This window comes from Takifugu rubripes, chromosome 17 (assembly GCF_901000725.2).
Source record: "Takifugu rubripes chromosome 17, fTakRub1.2, whole genome shotgun sequence".
In the NCBI taxonomy this organism is placed as follows: domain Eukaryota; kingdom Metazoa; phylum Chordata; class Actinopteri; order Tetraodontiformes; family Tetraodontidae; genus Takifugu; species Takifugu rubripes.
Genome location: NC_042301.1, coordinates 10,668,922 through 10,685,646, shown reverse-complemented (window position 1 = coordinate 10,685,646; position 16,725 = coordinate 10,668,922). Strand labels below are relative to the sequence as shown.

The 16,725-nt window shown below is 42.5% G+C and overlaps 3 protein-coding genes across 3 annotated transcripts; all 3 read left to right on the top strand.

The window, feature by feature from the left end:
- Positions 1 to 4,728: 4,728 nt before the first annotated feature.
- Positions 4,729 to 5,943, top strand: LOC115253209 (B-cell receptor CD22-like). Its single transcript, XM_029850407.1, has 4 exons — positions 4,729 to 4,910; positions 5,017 to 5,362; positions 5,459 to 5,504; positions 5,589 to 5,943. The coding sequence occupies exons 1-4, from the start codon at positions 4,745 to 4,747 to the stop codon at positions 5,775 to 5,777; spliced, it is 747 nt and encodes a 248-aa protein (XP_029706267.1). The 5' UTR covers positions 4,729 to 4,744; the 3' UTR covers positions 5,778 to 5,943.
- A 4,449-nt stretch (positions 5,944 to 10,392) lies between these two features.
- Positions 10,393 to 11,612, top strand: LOC115253208 (B-cell receptor CD22-like). The gene is made up of 4 exons (XM_029850406.1): positions 10,393 to 10,579; positions 10,686 to 11,031; positions 11,128 to 11,173; positions 11,258 to 11,612. Exons 1-4 carry the CDS (start codon positions 10,414 to 10,416, stop codon positions 11,444 to 11,446), a joined length of 747 nt encoding a protein of 248 aa, XP_029706266.1. The 5' UTR covers positions 10,393 to 10,413; the 3' UTR covers positions 11,447 to 11,612.
- Positions 11,613 to 12,505: 893 nt separating this feature from the next.
- On the top strand, positions 12,506 to 16,041 carry LOC115253204 (titin-like). The gene is made up of 8 exons (XM_029850400.1): positions 12,506 to 12,564; positions 12,644 to 12,877; positions 12,973 to 13,077; positions 13,287 to 13,481; positions 13,705 to 14,034; positions 14,359 to 14,704; positions 14,803 to 14,848; positions 14,933 to 16,041. The coding sequence occupies exons 2-8, from the start codon at positions 12,694 to 12,696 to the stop codon at positions 15,119 to 15,121; spliced, it is 1,395 nt and encodes a 464-aa protein (XP_029706260.1). The 5' UTR covers positions 12,506 to 12,564; positions 12,644 to 12,693; the 3' UTR covers positions 15,122 to 16,041.
- Positions 16,042 to 16,725: the final 684 nt, after the last annotated feature.

The window sequence follows — 16,725 nt, the reverse complement described above, 5'->3', positions numbered from 1 at the left end:
ACTGTCCTCTAAAGCTTTAAAACTATGATCTCGGTCTGTTAGAAGCACAGTCCTGGAAGACCTTAACAGCAAAGGAAGGATTCCAAACTTTAATAAAGGGTAACTGTAAACATGTATATTAGAAATATACAATATGAAATATGTGCTGATGTTTCCCATTTTACTTCAGTAAACACTAGTGTATAAGACAGAGTAGGCTTTTTTCACTTGAGAAACATTGCAAAGATTTGGAAAATATTGATGCAGCATGAAGCATCCAGCATGAAGCATTTGTTACTTCCAGGCTAGACTATTGTAGCTCAATATTATCAGGATGTGCAAATAGTGCTGAGAAGTCTCACACTCATGCAAACTGCTGCAGCTACAGTTCTGACCGCACTAACAGAAGAGATCACATGACTCCTGAGCTGGCTTCTATTCATTGGCTGCCCATTAAATCAAAAATAGATTTTAAAATTCTTCCCCTGGGCTACAAGGTCATCAGAGGCCTATCTCCATCCTACCTGGATAATCCCAATAGAACCGGCTGCTCTCAGAATGCTGGTTTTGTTGAGGGACCCAGAATCTTTAAAAGTAGAATGAGGAATGAAGTAGAATGGAACCAAGCATTTAGCTACTAGTCTTCCCTGCTGGGGAACCAGCTCCCTGTCCAGGTACAGGAGGCTGACTCCCTCTACTTTTAAGATGAGGCCTAAAACCTCACTCTTTGAGAAAGCATATGGTACAGTAATTCCGTTGTTACAGTTATAATTATAGTCAGACTAATTACCATACGCAGGAAATGTATTATTTGGATACATTCTTTTATTTATGCTGCTATGTGCCGATGCTGCTGGGGTACAGAAACATGATCAACTGATGGGTTTCTGTCACGCGTTTCTGTCATTTCGTCTATAAATCCACCTTAAAGCACATTCTAAGGAAGTGGAGATAAGAAGGTACATGTTGAATTTACAAAGTTCTCTTCCTGTTTTAACAGATGTGTGTTGAGTTCATAAGTAGAGCGTCAGTGGCAGAGATCATACTTGTATGTTCTTACTTTGTTGCCATTACGGGCAGTTTTATATTAATCTTAAAACACATTTTAAGTTGAAAACAGCAATGTTTTCAAAAACAGCAATGTTTTCAACAAAACTTGTATTTGCCATTGTTGGTTTCATCCTCAACTCAGGTAGTAATAATTTATTTGTGCGTTTGTTCGAGAGAATCTATGACTGACTAACTTTAAAGAGAAAGGGACGAGTTTGTGCTAATTCTCTGTATCTTTCTCTTCATCTCAGCCCTGCAGGTGAAGGTGTTTCCCACCACAGACGGACAGACGGGAACACTGATGTGCAGCACCACCTGTACGCTGACTGAAAAACGTGCTGCCTACATCTGGTACAGGAACTCAGAGCTTCTCTATCAAGACAGGTCTCCATGGTACCAGGAGATGGTCACCAGTGACAAAACAGTCAGATACTCCTGCGCCATCAAAGGCTACGAGGCTCTCAGAGCTCCTGCAGTCACAGTGGGTCAGTTATGTTTCGCTGGCGTTTCAACCACCAAAGTAATCCTGCAGTTTATTTAATCTGAACTTAATCCAGCAACCAGTTCTCTCTCCACCCAGAGTCGGTCTCCTCGACCTGCTTTACGGTGTCCTACAATGATGGGAGAATGTGTTTGCACAACCACACTTCAGTGAAAGGACCCTGCAACATCACATACCCCACAGGTTCACTTTCTCCATCACTCATAATCAAGCCTCTCACAACACTGATCCTTTCATCATTTTACTCTTCATTTGTTCGTGTTTTGTTACTGTTACGTAGTTCCCATTTACAGGACCCTCACTTCCAATATCACAGGTTTTCTTCAGTTTATATGTGTGTTACGACCCTACCTTGTGAGTAACCCGAAAGGTAAAGGGCCGCACATAAACCACACAACAGAGCGGGTAGACTTTCTAGGAGACTTTATGAGGTAGAGTCCCACAACAATATAGCATACAAACAGAAACACATCCCATCCGGCAGAGAACAAAACAGGGATAACAGAAAGGGCGGCCTCCTCTACCAGCCCAAAGAGGGACCGTCGGATAGGGAGCCGACCCTCTAACCCTAACAAAACCACCAAACCCTAACTCCAAACAAAGCCGAGGAAGCTCTGCCAGCGGGCGTGAGGGGATCCACGGATCAGCAGTCAGGCAGGTAAGCTCAGGAGCAGCAGTGGCAGGAAAGCAAGAGAGCCTGAGCACGCCGCATCTGTGGCTTTAAGTAGGACAATGGCCAATTAGCCTCACCAGGAACACCTGGTCACAGGGAGAAAAGAAAATAGTTATTGCTTGGGTCATCCCCTAGGGGGAGACAATGTAACACCCCCACCCAAAATTAACTGGACCCTGGAAAGTCTTGAACTAATACAATTTAAATGGCAGTACAGGGTTCACTACAAATAAAGAAAGGGGCAGACAAAGACGAGAGCGAAGGAAAAAAAGTCATCCAAAGCATTGTCGAGTCATTGCCTCGACAACGCGTCAGCCAAGACGTTGTCACGTCCGCGCACATGTTTAATTTCAAGGGTAAACGGCTGAAGGCGCAAACTCCAACACATTAACCGGCGAATTTTGTTCCACATCCGCCCGCTGGCAGAGCTTCCTCGGCTTTGTTTGGAGTTAGGGTTTGGTGGTTTTGTTAGGGTTAGAGGGTCGGCTCCCTATCCGACGGTCCCTCTTTGGGCTGGTAGAGGAGGCCGCCCTTTCTGTTATCCCTGTTTTGTTCTCTGCCGGATGGGATGTGTTTCTGTTTGTATGCTATATTGTTGTGGGACTCCACCTCATAAAGTCTCCTAGAAAGTCTACCCGCTCTGTTGTGTGGTTTATGTGCGGCCCTTTACCTTTCGGGTTACTCACAAGGTAGGGTCGTAACATAAATTGGGGGCTCGTCCATTTTTTGTGACCTGCTGTGTTTGGGGTGTATAAACTCTATAGGATGGAGTTTAAACTCCAGGACTTTTTGGACGCTCCGTCGGTGGAGGCGATCCATAGTTACACAAAAGAGAACATGTTTGCGATTGCGGAGTACTATGGGCTGGAGGTAAATAGACAGGCTAAGAAACAGGTTTTGGTGCGGGACATATGTGCGCAACTTGTGGCAAGGGGAATCATACCTGCACCAAAAGTAATTGCTGAGCCTGTGCCTCACTCAGTGGGTGAGTCTGTGAGACTTAAGGAACTTGAGGTGGAGTTACAACGCTTGTCAATTAGGGAAAAAGAGCTCCAATTGGCAAACGAATTGGAAATGAGAAAACTCGAACTTCGAATGCGAGAAATGGAGTTGGGCGCAGCTGGTAGAGCCACAGAATTTGATGTCGCCAAGTATATCCGTCTGGTGCCGCCTTTTAATGAGGGGGATGTGGATAAATATTTTGTGCTCTTTGAACGAGTTGCAACCACCTTAAAATGGCCTCGGAATATGTGGACGTTATTGCTCCAAAGTGTGCTGGATGGTAAAGCGCAGCAGGTATATTCCTCACTTTCTCCCGATGATTGTGGAGATTATGACCGAGTTAAATTGGCTGTGCTTAGGGCTTACGAGCTGGTGCCGGAGGCGTACCGACAGAGGTTCCGGAGGCTGAGAAAGAGACATGATCAGACATTTACTGAGTTTGTTCGGGAAAAAGAAACCCTGTTTGATCGTTGGTGTCTCTCCAGTGGTGTAACGGATTTGGGTGAGTTAAAGCACTTGGTCCTGATGGAGGACTTTAAGAATTGTCTCCCCGAGGCTGTGTCCACGTTTCTAAATGAACATAAAACGTCGGATGTCTTTAAAGCAGCTATCCTGGTGGAGGAATACACTTTAACCCACAAGCCAGTGTTTTTGGATCGCCCTTTTAGTAAGGTGGGTGGTGGACGCGCAAGTCGTGTGGTGTCTGAAGGTAGAGAAGCCTCAATTGGGGGTTTTGAGAGCGAAAGAAGACCTGCCTTCTTGGATACTTCCGAGAGAAAAGAAAACAGTTATTGCTTGGGTCATCCCCTAGGGGGAGACAATGTAACACCCCCACCCAAAATTAACTGGACCCTGGAAAGTCTTGAACTAATACAATTTAAATGGCAGTACAGGGTTCAGTACAAATAAAGAAAGGGGCAAACAAAGCCGAGGAAGCTCTGCCAGCAGGCGTGAGGGGATCCACAGATCAGCAGTCAGGCAGGTAAGCTCAGGAGCAGCAGTGGCAGGAAAGCAAGAGAGCCCGAGCACACCGCATCTGTGGCCTTAAGTAGGACAATGGCCAATTAGCCTCACCAGGAACACCTGGTCACAGGGAGAAAAGAAAACAGTTATTGCTTGGGTCATCCCCTAGGGAGAGACAATGTAACAATGTGATATCTGTATTTTTCTACTTTTAACCATGATTCTATGTTTACCATCTTCTCTCAGAAATATATGTTGAAAAGACTCCAAGGGAGGATCATGTCAAACTGAGCTGTAACACCAGCTGTCCTCCCACAAACACTAAATGGTACAAGAACACAGAAATGCATAAAGACCCATTACAACTAATACCCAACACTTCTCAAGACAACTTCCTGTGTGCTGTCAGTGGTGTCAAGGAGCTGCAGTCTGATGAAGTCTGTGAGTATCACCAAACCCGTGGCCTGAACATAGAAACAAGATAAAGTTTTGATGTGGTTTTATCATAAATCCTTACTGTTAAAAGTATGTAAATATGAATTTGAGATGCAATAGTCAGAAAAAAATCGGAGAGAATGAATGTATTGAAAACTGATCATTTTACATATCATGAGGACCAAGAGAAGCAGATTAACACACTGTCAATTAAATCTGTGAAGCAAAGTGACTCAGCAGAATACAGATTCAGGCACCAAGATGACAACACAAGTAAGAAACCCGGAACTGTTCTGATTGTTACAGGTAAATCTGGATCATAAAATATAAAACAAGCTTAAATCGAGAGAGCTTTGTATCTGAGCCACATCAAAATACAAGATTTTCTCATTTTGCCATCCATTTGAATCAGACATAAAAGTCAAGATCAGTCCATCTTCAGAGGTGACAGAAGGTGATCGAGTCAAACTGACCTGCAGCACCAGGTGTCCTCTGACCAACAACAAGAACTACATCTGGTACCTGAATGATCAACTTCTACAGCTGCCAGAGCACCAAAACAAACACCTGGTTCTGGATGTAGTCACACCTCAGCATGCAGGAAACTACTCCTGTGCTGTGAACACTCAGAGAGATGTTAGATCTCCTGAAAAGACACTCAGAGTTCAGAGTTCCTCATTAAAATGGACCCTGGCGGCAGCTGCAGGAGTTGGTGCTGCTCTCCTGGTCTTCACCTCACTTGTCATCTGTTGCATCAGGTGAAGAACAGAACCTGATGTAAACTGAGTTAATCACATAACACACATCAAATGTGACTGGTATCGCAAGTGGGGTTTTTTTAACATTCATTTCAGAGGAAAGGGAAAGTTGAGCCAGAATACTGTCCTCAAGTTGGAGGAGGTAAGTGGCCCGATGCTCCTTAACTATAACCATCTTCCGAAAACAAACATAACACCAACATTCGGTGTCTTGCCTCATTGTCAGGTAAATCACGGTCCTGTGCATGAGGAAATCACAGATCAACCCACGGAGGAGAATGGCATTTACTACAGCAGCATACGTTTCCCCCAGACTGATGTGGATCCTCTTGACAGCATGGTCCAACCTCATCAGCACCAACAGGAACAGCACATCCCTTATGCTGTTGTCTGTCTGAGGAACCGCTGCACATGAACAAGCATCTTATAGCGTAATTTCTGATTCCTCCAAGTATTTATACAATTAATCATCTTAGTCTTTAGTCTGAGACCATAACGTTGGTGGGACCACAACTGATCATCGTCCCCAGTTTGTGGATTCCTGCTGATTAAGACAGAAATAAAACTGCAACTATTTCACTGTTAGAAGATGGGATAAAATTAAGCAGATGTGCTTCATATACACTTACATTAAAATAATAATTTAGCAGCCACAGTTGTAAGGACCTGAACAGGCTTTATCCTGCATTTTAGACAGTTTTTCACAGTTATATAGATGCAATAATAATAATAACAACAATAACAATAATAATCATAACAACAACAACAACAACAATAATAATAACAATACCGTATAGGCTCTGTGAAGTGAACTTATCTGAATGGATCATCACCTGTGACAAGGAAGACAAAGAAAATATTAATTGTATTGTGTACATGTAGCATGGACGAATTACATTGATCATTTTGTACACCGCCATTTTGTAAATCCTACCCTTCGAAAGGTGCACTGATGCAAACACTTTGTTAAAAAGCAGTTTATTCGCAATAATACTCCGTTGCGACATTACCGCACACACGTAAACCTTAGTCATCTGCTGTCATTGACATATTTCTGAAGCTGCAAATTCCTTCAATTGATTTTTAGGGCATGCTAACAAAACAGGAAAATGCCAACCTACACTAGCCACCCTATGTAACCATACATGCCCCAAATTATTTTATTTGTATATGTATATATTTTTTAATCGAACTACAATGCTTGGTGTTTGTGTTTAATAAACAATGTGAGAAACGAAACAGCTGTGTCGATGACGAGGCACTTCTTACCAATAGGCTAATGCCATTTCCGTTTTTTTTCTTTTTTGTAACACTGTACATGTGATAGTTGTTATTAAATGTTAAAAACTCTCCTGAAAAGACACTCAGAGTTCAGAGTTCCTCATTAAAATGGACCCTGACAGCAGCTGCAGGAGTTGGTGTTGCTCTCCTGGTCTTCCTGACCTGGTTTAACAAAGGACGACAAAACCTCTTACTACCGCAATGAGAAACCAGAAAACTGCGATAAAGACCACATTAATCTCACTGTTACAGGTAAACTTGATGACTGACTAACTTTAAAGAGAAAGGGACGAGTTTGTGCTAATTCTCTGTATCTTTCTCTTCATCTCAGCCCTGCAGGTGAAGGTGTTTCCCACCACAGACGGACAGACGGTAACACTGATGTGCAGCACCGCCTGTACGCTGATTGACAGACCTGCTGCCTACATCTGGTACAGGAACCCAGAGCTTCTCTATCAAGACAGGTCTCCATGGTACCAGGAGATGGTCACCAGTGACAAAACAGTCAGATACTCCTGCGCCATCAAAGGCTACGAGGCTCTCAGAGCTCCTGCAGTCACAGTGGGTCAGTTATGTTTCGCTGGCGTTTCAACCACCAAAGTAATCCTGCAGTTTATTTAATCTGAACTTAATCCAGCAACCAGTTCTCTCTCCACCCAGAGTCGGTCTCCTCGACCTGCTTTACGGTGTCCTACAATGATGGGAGAATGTGTTTGCACAACCACACTTCAGTGAAAGGACCCTGCAACATCACATACCCCACAGGTTCACTTTCTCCATCACTCATAATCAAGCCTCTCACAACACTGATCCTTTCATCATTTTACTCTTCATTTGTTCGTGTTTTGTTACTGTTACGTAGTTCCCATTTACAGGACCCTCACTTCCAATATCACAGGTTTTCTTCAGTTTATATGTGTGTTACGACCCTACCTTGTGAGTAACCCGAAAGGTAAAGGGCCGCACATAAACCACACAACAGAGCGGGTAGACTTTCTAGGAGACTTTATGAGGTAGAGTCCCACAACAATATAGCATACAAACAGAAACACATCCCATCCGGCAGAGAACAAAACAGGGATAACAGAAAGGGCGGCCTCCTCTACCAGCCCAAAGAGGGACCGTCGGATAGGGAGCCGACCCTCTAACCCTAACAAAACCACCAAACCCTAACTCCAAACAAAGCCGAGGAAGCTCTGCCAGCGGGCGTGAGGGGATCCACGGATCAGCAGTCAGGCAGGTAAGCTCAGGAGCAGCAGTGGCAGGAAAGCAAGAGAGCCTGAGCACGCCGCATCTGTGGCTTTAAGTAGGACAATGGCCAATTAGCCTCACCAGGAACACCTGGTCACAGGGAGAAAAGAAAACAGTTATTGCTTGGGTCATCCCCTAGGGGGAGACAATGTAACACCCCCACCCAAAATTAACTGGACCCTGGAAAGTCTTGAACTAATACAATTTAAATGGCAGTACAGAATAAAGAAAGGGGCAGACAAAGACGAGAGCGAAGGAAAAAAGAATAGAGTCATTGCCTCGACAACGCGTCAGCCAAGACGTTGTCACGTCCGCGCACATGTTTAATTTCAAGGGTAAACGGCTGAAGGCGCAAACTCCAACACATTAACCGGCGAATTTTGTTCCACATCCGCCCGCTGGCAGAGCTTCCTCGGCTTTGTTTGGAGTTAGGGTTTGGTGGTTTTGTTAGGGTTAGAGGGTCGGCTCCCTATCCGACGGTCCCTCTTTGGGCTGGTAGAGGAGGCCGCCCTTTCTGTTATCCCTGTTTTGTTCTCTGCCGGATGGGATGTGTTTCTGTTTGTATGCTATATTGTTGTGGGACTCCACCTCATAAAGTCTCCTAGAAAGTCTACCCGCTCTGTTGTGTGGTTTATGTGCGGCCCTTTACCTTTCGGGTTACTCACAAGGTAGGGTCGTAACATAAATTGGGGGCTCGTCCATTTTTTGTGACCTGCTGTGTTTGGGGTGTATAAACTCTATAGGATGGAGTTTAAACTCCAGGACTTTTTGGACGCTCCGTCGGTGGAGGCGATCCATAGTTACACAAAAGAGAACATGTTTGCGATTGCGGAGTACTATGGGCTGGAGGTAAATAGACAGGCTAAGAAACAGGTTTTGGTGCGGGACATATGTGCGCAACTTGTGGCAAGGGGAATCATACCTGCACCAAAAGTAATTGCTGAGCCTGTGCCTCACTCAGTGGGTGAGTCTGTGAGACTTAAGGAACTTGAGGTGGAGTTACAACGCTTGTCAATTAGGGAAAAAGAGCTCCAATTGGCAAACGAATTGGAAATGAGAAAACTCGAACTTCGAATGCGAGAAATGGAGTTGGGCGCAGCTGGTAGAGCCACAGAATTTGATGTCGCCAAGTATATCCGTCTGGTGCCGCCTTTTAATGAGGGGGATGTGGATAAATATTTTGTGCTCTTTGAACGAGTTGCAACCACCTTAAAATGGCCTCGGAATATGTGGACGTTATTGCTCCAAAGTGTGCTGGATGGTAAAGCGCAGCAGGTATATTCCTCACTTTCTCCCGATGATTGTGGAGATTATGACCGAGTTAAATTGGCTGTGCTTAGGGCTTACGAGCTGGTGCCGGAGGCGTACCGACAGAGGTTCCGGAGGCTGAGAAAGAGACATGATCAGACATTTACTGAGTTTGTTCGGGAAAAAGAAACCCTGTTTGATCGTTGGTGTCTCTCCAGTGGTGTAACGGATTTGGGTGAGTTAAAGCACTTGGTCCTGATGGAGGACTTTAAGAATTGTCTCCCCGAGGCTGTGTCCACGTTTCTAAATGAACATAAAACGTCGGATGTCTTTAAAGCAGCTATCCTGGTGGAGGAATACACTTTAACCCACAAGCCAGTGTTTTTGGATCGCCCTTTTAGTAAGGTGGGTGGTGGACGCGCAAGTCGTGTGGTGTCTGAAGGTAGAGAAGCCTCAATTGGGGGTTTTGAGAGCGAAAGAAGACCTGCCTTCTTGGATACTTCCGAGAGAAAAGAAAACAGTTATTGCTTGGGTCATCCCCTAGGGGGAGACAATGTAACACCCCCACCCAAAATTAACTGGACCCTGGAAAGTCTTGAACTAATACAATTTAAATGGCAGTACAGGGTTCAGTACAAATAAAGAAAGGGGCAAACAAAGCCGAGGAAGCTCTGCCAGCAGGCGTGAGGGGATCCACAGATCAGCAGTCAGGCAGGTAAGCTCAGGAGCAGCAGTGGCAGGAAAGCAAGAGAGCCCGAGCACACCGCATCTGTGGCCTTAAGTAGGACAATGGCCAATTAGCCTCACCAGGAACACCTGGTCACAGGGAGAAAAGAAAACAGTTATTGCTTGGGTCATCCCCTAGGGAGAGACAATGTAACAATGTGATATCTGTATTTTTCTACTTTTAACCATGATTCTATGTTTACCATCTTCTCTCAGAAATATATGTTGAAAAGACTCCAAGGGAGGATCATGTCAAACTGAGCTGTAACACCAGCTGTCCTCCCACAAACACTAAATGGTACAAGAACACAGAAATGCATAAAGACCCATTACAACTAATACCCAACACTTCTCAAGACAACTTCCTGTGTGCTGTCAGTGGTGTCAAGGAGCTGCAGTCTGATGAAGTCTGTGAGTATCACCAAACCCGTGGCCTGAACATAGAAACAAGATAAAGTTTTGATGTGGTTTTATCATAAATCCTTACTGTTAAAAGTATGTAAATATGAATTTGAGATGCAATAGTCAGAAAAAAATCGGAGAGAATGAATGTATTGAAAACTGATCATTTTACATATCATGAGGACCAAGAGAAGCAGATTAACACACTGTCAATTAAATCTGTGAAGCAAAGTGACTCAGCAGAATACAGATTCAGGCACCAAGATGACAACACAAGTAAGAAACCCGGAACTGTTCTGATTGTTACAGGTAAATCTGGATCATAAAATATAAAACAAGCTTAAATCGAGAGAGCTTTGTATCTGAGCCACATCAAAATACAAGATTTTCTCATTTTGCCATCCATTTGAATCAGACATAAAAGTCAAGATCAGTCCATCTTCAGAGGTGACAGAAGGTGATCGAGTCAAACTGACCTGCAGCACCAGGTGTCCTCTGACCAACAACAAGAACTACATCTGGTACCTGAATGATCAACTTCTACAGCTGCCAGAGCACCAAAACAAACACCTGGTTCTGGATGTAGTCACACCTCAGCATGCAGGAAACTACTCCTGTGCTGTGAACACTCAGAGAGATGTTAGATCTCCTGAAAAGACACTCAGAGTTCAGAGTTCCTCATTAAAATGGACCCTGGCGGCAGCTGCAGGAGTTGGTGCTGCTCTCCTGGTCTTCACCTCACTTGTCATCTGTTGCATCAGGTGAAGAACAGAACCTGATGTAAACTGAGTTAATCACATAACACACATCAAATGTGACTGGTATCGCAAGTGGGGTTTTTTTAACATTCATTTCAGAGGAAAGGGAAAGTTGAGCCAGAATACTGTCCTCAAGTTGGAGGAGGTAAGTGGCCCGATGCTCCTTAACTATAACCATCTTCCGAAAACAAACATAACACCAACATTCGGTGTCTTGCCTCATTGTCAGGTAAATCACGGTCCTGTGTATGAGGAAATCACAGATCAACCCACGGAGGAGAATGGCATTTACTACAGCAGCATACGTTTCCCCCAGACTGATGTGGATCCTCTTGACAGCATGGTCCAACCTCATCAGCACCAACAGGAACAGCACATCCCTTATGCTGTTGTCTGTCTGAGGAACCGCTGCACATGAACAAGCATCTTATAGCGTAATTTCTGATTCCTCCAAGTATTTATACAATTAATCATCTTAGTCTTTAGTCTGAGACCATAACGTTGGTGGGACCACAACTGATCATCGTCCCCAGTTTGTGGATTCCTGCTGATTAAGACAGAAATAAAACTGCAACTATTTCACTGTTAGAAGATGGGATAAAATTAAGCAGATGTGCTTCATATACACTTACATTAAAATAATAATTTAGCAGCCACAGTTGTAAGGACCTGAACAGGCTTTATCCGGCATTTTAGACAGTTTTTCACAGTTATATAGATGCAATAATAATAATAACAACAATAACAATAATAATCATAACAACAACAACAACAACAATAATAATAACAATACCGTATAGGCTCTGTGATGTGAACTTATCTGAATGGATCATCACCTGTGACAAGGAAGACAAAGAAAATATTAATTGTATTGTGTACATGTAGCATGGACGAATTACATTGATCATTTTGTACACCGCCATTTTGTAAATCCTACCCTTCGAAAGGTGCACTGATGCAAACACTTTGTTAAAAAGCAGTTTATTCGCAATAATACTCCGTTGCGACATTACCGCACACACGTAAACCTTAGTCATCTGCTGTCATTGACATATTTCTGAAGCTGCAAATTCCTTCAATTGATTTTTAGGGCATGCTAACAAAACAGGAAAATGCCAACCTACACTAGCCACCCTATGTAACCATACATGCCCCAAATTATTTTATTTGTATATGTATATATTTTTTAATCGAACTACAATGCTTGGTGTTTGTGTTTAATAAACAATGTGAGAAACGAAACAGCTGTGTCGATGACGAGGCACTTCTTACCAATAGGCTAATGCCATTTCCGTTTTTTTTCTTTTTTGTAACACTGTACATGTGATAGTTGTTATTAAATGTTAAAAACTCTCCTGAAAAGACACTCAGAGTTCAGAGTTCCTCATTAAAATGGACCCTGACAGCAGCTGCAGGAGTTGGTGTTGCTCTCCTGGTCTTCCTGACCTGGTTTAACAAAGGACGACAAAACCTCTTACTACCGCAATGAGAAACCAGAAAACTGCGATAAAGACCACATTAATCTCACTGTTACAGGTAAACTTGATGACTGACTAACTTTAAAGAGAAAGGGACGAGTTTGTGCTAATTCTCTGTATCTTTCTCTTCATCTCAGCCCTGCAGGTGAAGGTGTTTCCCACCACAGACGGACAGACGGTAACACTGATGTGCAGCACCGCCTGTACGCTGATTGACAGACCTGCTGCCTACATCTGGTACAGGAACCCAGAGCTTCTCTATCAAGACAGGTCTCCATGGTACCAGGAGATGGTCACCAGTGACAAAACAGTCAGATACTCCTGCGCCATCAAAGGCTACGAGGCTCTCAGAGCTCCTGCAGTCACAGTGGGTCAGTTATGTTTCGCTGGCGTTTCAACCACCAAAGTAATCCTGCAGTTTATTTAATCTGAACTTAATCCAGCAACCAGTTCTCTCTCCACCCAGAGTCGGTCTCCTCTACCTGCTTTACGGTGTCCTACAATGATGGGAGAATGTGTTTGCACAACCACACTTCAGTGAAAGGACCCTGCTCCATCACATACCCCACAGGTTCACTTTCTTCATCACTCACAATCAATCCTCTCACAACACTGATCCTTTCATCATTTTACTCTTCATTTGTTCGTGTTTTGTTACTTTTACGTAGTTCCCATTTACAGTACCCTCACTTCCATTATCACAGGTTTTCTTCAGTTTATATGTGTTATCTGTATTTTTCTACTTTTAACCATGATTCTATGTTTACCATCTTCTCTCAGAAATACATGTTGAAAAGACTCCAAGGACGGATCATGTCAAACTGAGCTGTAACACCAGCTGGCCACACACAAACACTCAATGGTACAAGAACAGAGAAATGCATAAGGACCCATTACCACTAATACCCAACATTTCTCAAGACAACTTCCTGTGTGCTGTCAGTGGTGTCAATGAACTGCAGTCTGATGAAGTCTGTGAGTATCACCAAACCCGTGGCCTGAACATAGAAACAAGATAAAGTTTTGATGTGGGTTTATCATAAATCCTTACTGTTAAAAAATATGTAAATATGAATTTGAGATGCAACAGTCAGAAAAAAAATCATAATTAAAGAATCCACTCAAAAATGTCAAGGTTTAAAGTGAATTTCCTTTGAGTTTCATCAAAACTGACATCGTCTTTGCTTTCATCTGTCAGGTGCTGCTGACAAATCCTGCCTGACTGTGAATTATATAAAAAAGAGAATCTGTGCTTTGGAAGGTTCCTCAGTAAACATCTCAAGTAAATATTCCAGTTCAAACCACACAAAATCCAAGACTAAACACTGGTCTAGAATAATCTGGAATGGTGAGGAGGAGAGAATGAATGTATCGAAAACTGATCATTTTACATATCATGAGGACCAAGAGAAGCAGATTAACACACTGTCAATTAAATCTGTGAAGCAAAGTGACTCAGCAGAATACAGATTCAGGCTCCAAGATGACAACACAAGTCAGAAACCCGGAACTGTTCTGATTGTTACAGGTAAATCTGGATCATAAAATATAAAACAAGCTTAAATCGAGAGAGCTTTGTATCTGAGCCACATCAAAATACAAGATTTTCTCATTTTGCCATCCAATAAGTAAATAGTCCGAATCAAAAGTGAAGTTAAATAAAAGTTATCTTTCATAGGAAATGTGCTAACTTTCATGTAAATTAGTGCTGAAATTTTAGCATGAATGTGTGGAAAACAGCAGAGGCAAAAATTGTTGATCATTTCTACAGTTTTGTAAATCACTTTACATGATAAAGTGCTTTCCTGTCTGAAACATGTGTGAAAATATCTGTTTTCTGCATTTGAATCAGACATAAAAGTCAAGATCAGTCCATCTACAGAGGTGACAGAAGGTGATCGAGTCAAACTGACCTGCAGCACCAGCTGTCCTCTGACCAACAACAAGAACTACATCTGGTACCTGAATGATCAACTTCTACAGCTGCCAGAGCACCAAAACAAACACCTGGTTCTGGATGTAGTCACACCTCAGCATGCAGGAAACTACTCCTGTGCTGTGAACACTCAGAGAGATGTTAGATCTCCTGAAAAGACACTCAGAGTTCAGAGTTCCTCATTAAAATGGACCCTGGCGGCAGCTGCAGGAGTTGGTGCTGCTCTCCTGGTCTTCACCTCACTTGTCATCTGTTGCATCAGGTGAAGAACAGAACCTGATGTAAACTGAGTTAATCACATAACACACATCAAATGTGACTGGTATCACAAGTGGGTTTTTTTTTTAACATTCATTTCAGAGGAAAGGGAAAGTTGAGCCAGAATACTGTCCTCAAGTTGGAGGAGGTAAGTGGCCCGATGCTCCTTAACTATAACCATCTTCCTAAAACAAACATAACACCAACATTCGGTGTCTTGCCTCATTGTCAGGTAAATCACGGTCCTGTGTATGAGGAAATCAAAGATCAACCCACGGAGGAGAATGGCATTTACTCCAGCAGCATACGTTTCCCCCAGACTGATGTGGATCCTCTTGACAGCATGGTCCAACCTCATCAGCACCAACAGGAACAGCACATCCCTTATGCTGTTGTCTGTCTGAGGAACCGCTGCACATGAACAAGCATCTTATAGCGTAATTTCTGATTCCTCCAAGTATTTATACAATTAATCATCTTAGTCTTTAGTCTGAGATCATAACGTTGGTGGGACCACAACTGATCATCGTCCCCAGTTTGTGGATTCCTGCTGATTAAGACAGAACTAAAACTGCAACTTATTCACTGATAGAAGATGGGATAAAATTAAGCAGATGTGCTTCATATACACTTACATTAAAATAATAATTTAGCAGCCACAGTTGTAAGGACCTGAACAGGCTTTATCCTGCATTTTAGACAGTTTTTTCCAGTTATTTAGATGCAATAATAATAATAATCATCATAATAATACAGTATAGGCTCTGTGAGGTGAACTTATCTGAATGGATCATCACCCGTGATGCTCTACAGTTTTGACCTGATGTGTAGTAGCAGCCTACTATTAAACTCTTCAATATGTGAAGGAACACATAGAAAATATTCATTGTATTATGTGCATGTAACATGGACGAATTACGTTGATCGTTTTGTACACCGCCATTTTGTAAATCCTACCCTTCGAATGGTGACGCCAACACTTTGTTAAAAAGCAGTTTATTCTCAATTATACTCCGTCGCGCCATTACCACAGACACACAAACCTGCCGTTATTGATATTTACAGCCACCCTATGTAACCACACATTTGTGTAAATATCCCAAATTATTTTATCAATATATCTCTATCTATCTATAACAAAAATAAATAATAAACAAACAATGTAAGAAACGAAACGGCTGTGTCAATGACGAGGCACTTGTTACCAATAGGCTAATGCCATTTCTGTTTATTTATTTTTAGTAACACTGTACATGTAATAGTTGGAAACTGACAGAACAAAGTTTGGATGTATAAAGAAAATAAGTGCTGTACCTTTTGTTTAATAAATGCGCAGTAAATAATTACTTGGAGTCTTCCATCAGATGACCGGCAGTTTTGCAGTATTATGAAGGCATTCACATATCTACATCTGGGATACACTCCAGAGGACATTAATGAAGAGAAACACGTAACATTTTAAATGTTAGTCCACAGGTATAGAGGTAAAACAAATACTGTACGTGATTTACAGTGCATAAACAAAAAAATGCAATTAATCATCTGCTTCCAAAATCAAGTCTGAGTAACGGAAAAAAAAAGTTGCGCGGATGGGTGTTGTCTTTAAATAACTTAAACCTTAAAAAACATGTCCATGTAAGGCAGTAATCATTCACCAGCATCTAAGTGTGAAGTCATGTCGTCCCATTAACAGAAGAAGTGGAAATGGAGAGGAGGGCTTCAGGGTATTACAACATCTCAAAGTTACATCAATATACTTTGCAGACAAGTACATGACGTTGGTCTGACTGCTATTTTCAAGCTGCTAGATTTACCACTTCCTCCTGTTTCTCAAATACACTGTAAAAAAGAAAAAGTTGAGAAAACGTAAAATTTCAAGGCAACATGATGCAAGAGATTTTTGAGTTTTCTCAACTTTTGCCTACTGTTGTTGACTTAACTAAGGTTTTCAAGTTCTGACAAGAGTTCTGCTAACTTGGATCTTCTTGTTCACCTAATTAGGATAATCCTGGAAGGCTAACAAAG

Excerpts from the sequence above, each read along its gene's own strand:
- LOC115253209 (XM_029850407.1), top strand. The coding sequence starts at position 4,745 with ATGAATGTATTGAAAACTGATCATTTTACATATCATGAGGACCAAGAG. Across the intron at positions 5,363-5,458 it reads CTTGTCATCTGTTGCATCAG|AGGAAAGGGAAAGTTGAGCC; the intron begins GTGAAGAACAGA and ends CATTCATTTCAG. Across the intron at positions 5,505-5,588 it reads CTGTCCTCAAGTTGGAGGAG|GTAAATCACGGTCCTGTGCA; the intron begins GTAAGTGGCCCG and ends CCTCATTGTCAG.
- LOC115253208 (XM_029850406.1), top strand. The coding sequence starts at position 10,414 with ATGAATGTATTGAAAACTGATCATTTTACATATCATGAGGACCAAGAG. Across the intron at positions 10,580-10,685 it reads AACTGTTCTGATTGTTACAG|ACATAAAAGTCAAGATCAGT; the intron begins GTAAATCTGGAT and ends CATTTGAATCAG. Across the intron at positions 11,174-11,257 it reads CTGTCCTCAAGTTGGAGGAG|GTAAATCACGGTCCTGTGTA; the intron begins GTAAGTGGCCCG and ends CCTCATTGTCAG.
- LOC115253204 (XM_029850400.1), top strand. The coding sequence starts at position 12,694 with ATGTGCAGCACCGCCTGTACGCTGATTGACAGACCTGCTGCCTACATC. Across the intron at positions 13,482-13,704 it reads ACTGCAGTCTGATGAAGTCT|GTGCTGCTGACAAATCCTGC; the intron begins GTGAGTATCACC and ends TTCATCTGTCAG. Across the intron at positions 14,849-14,932 it reads CTGTCCTCAAGTTGGAGGAG|GTAAATCACGGTCCTGTGTA; the intron begins GTAAGTGGCCCG and ends CCTCATTGTCAG.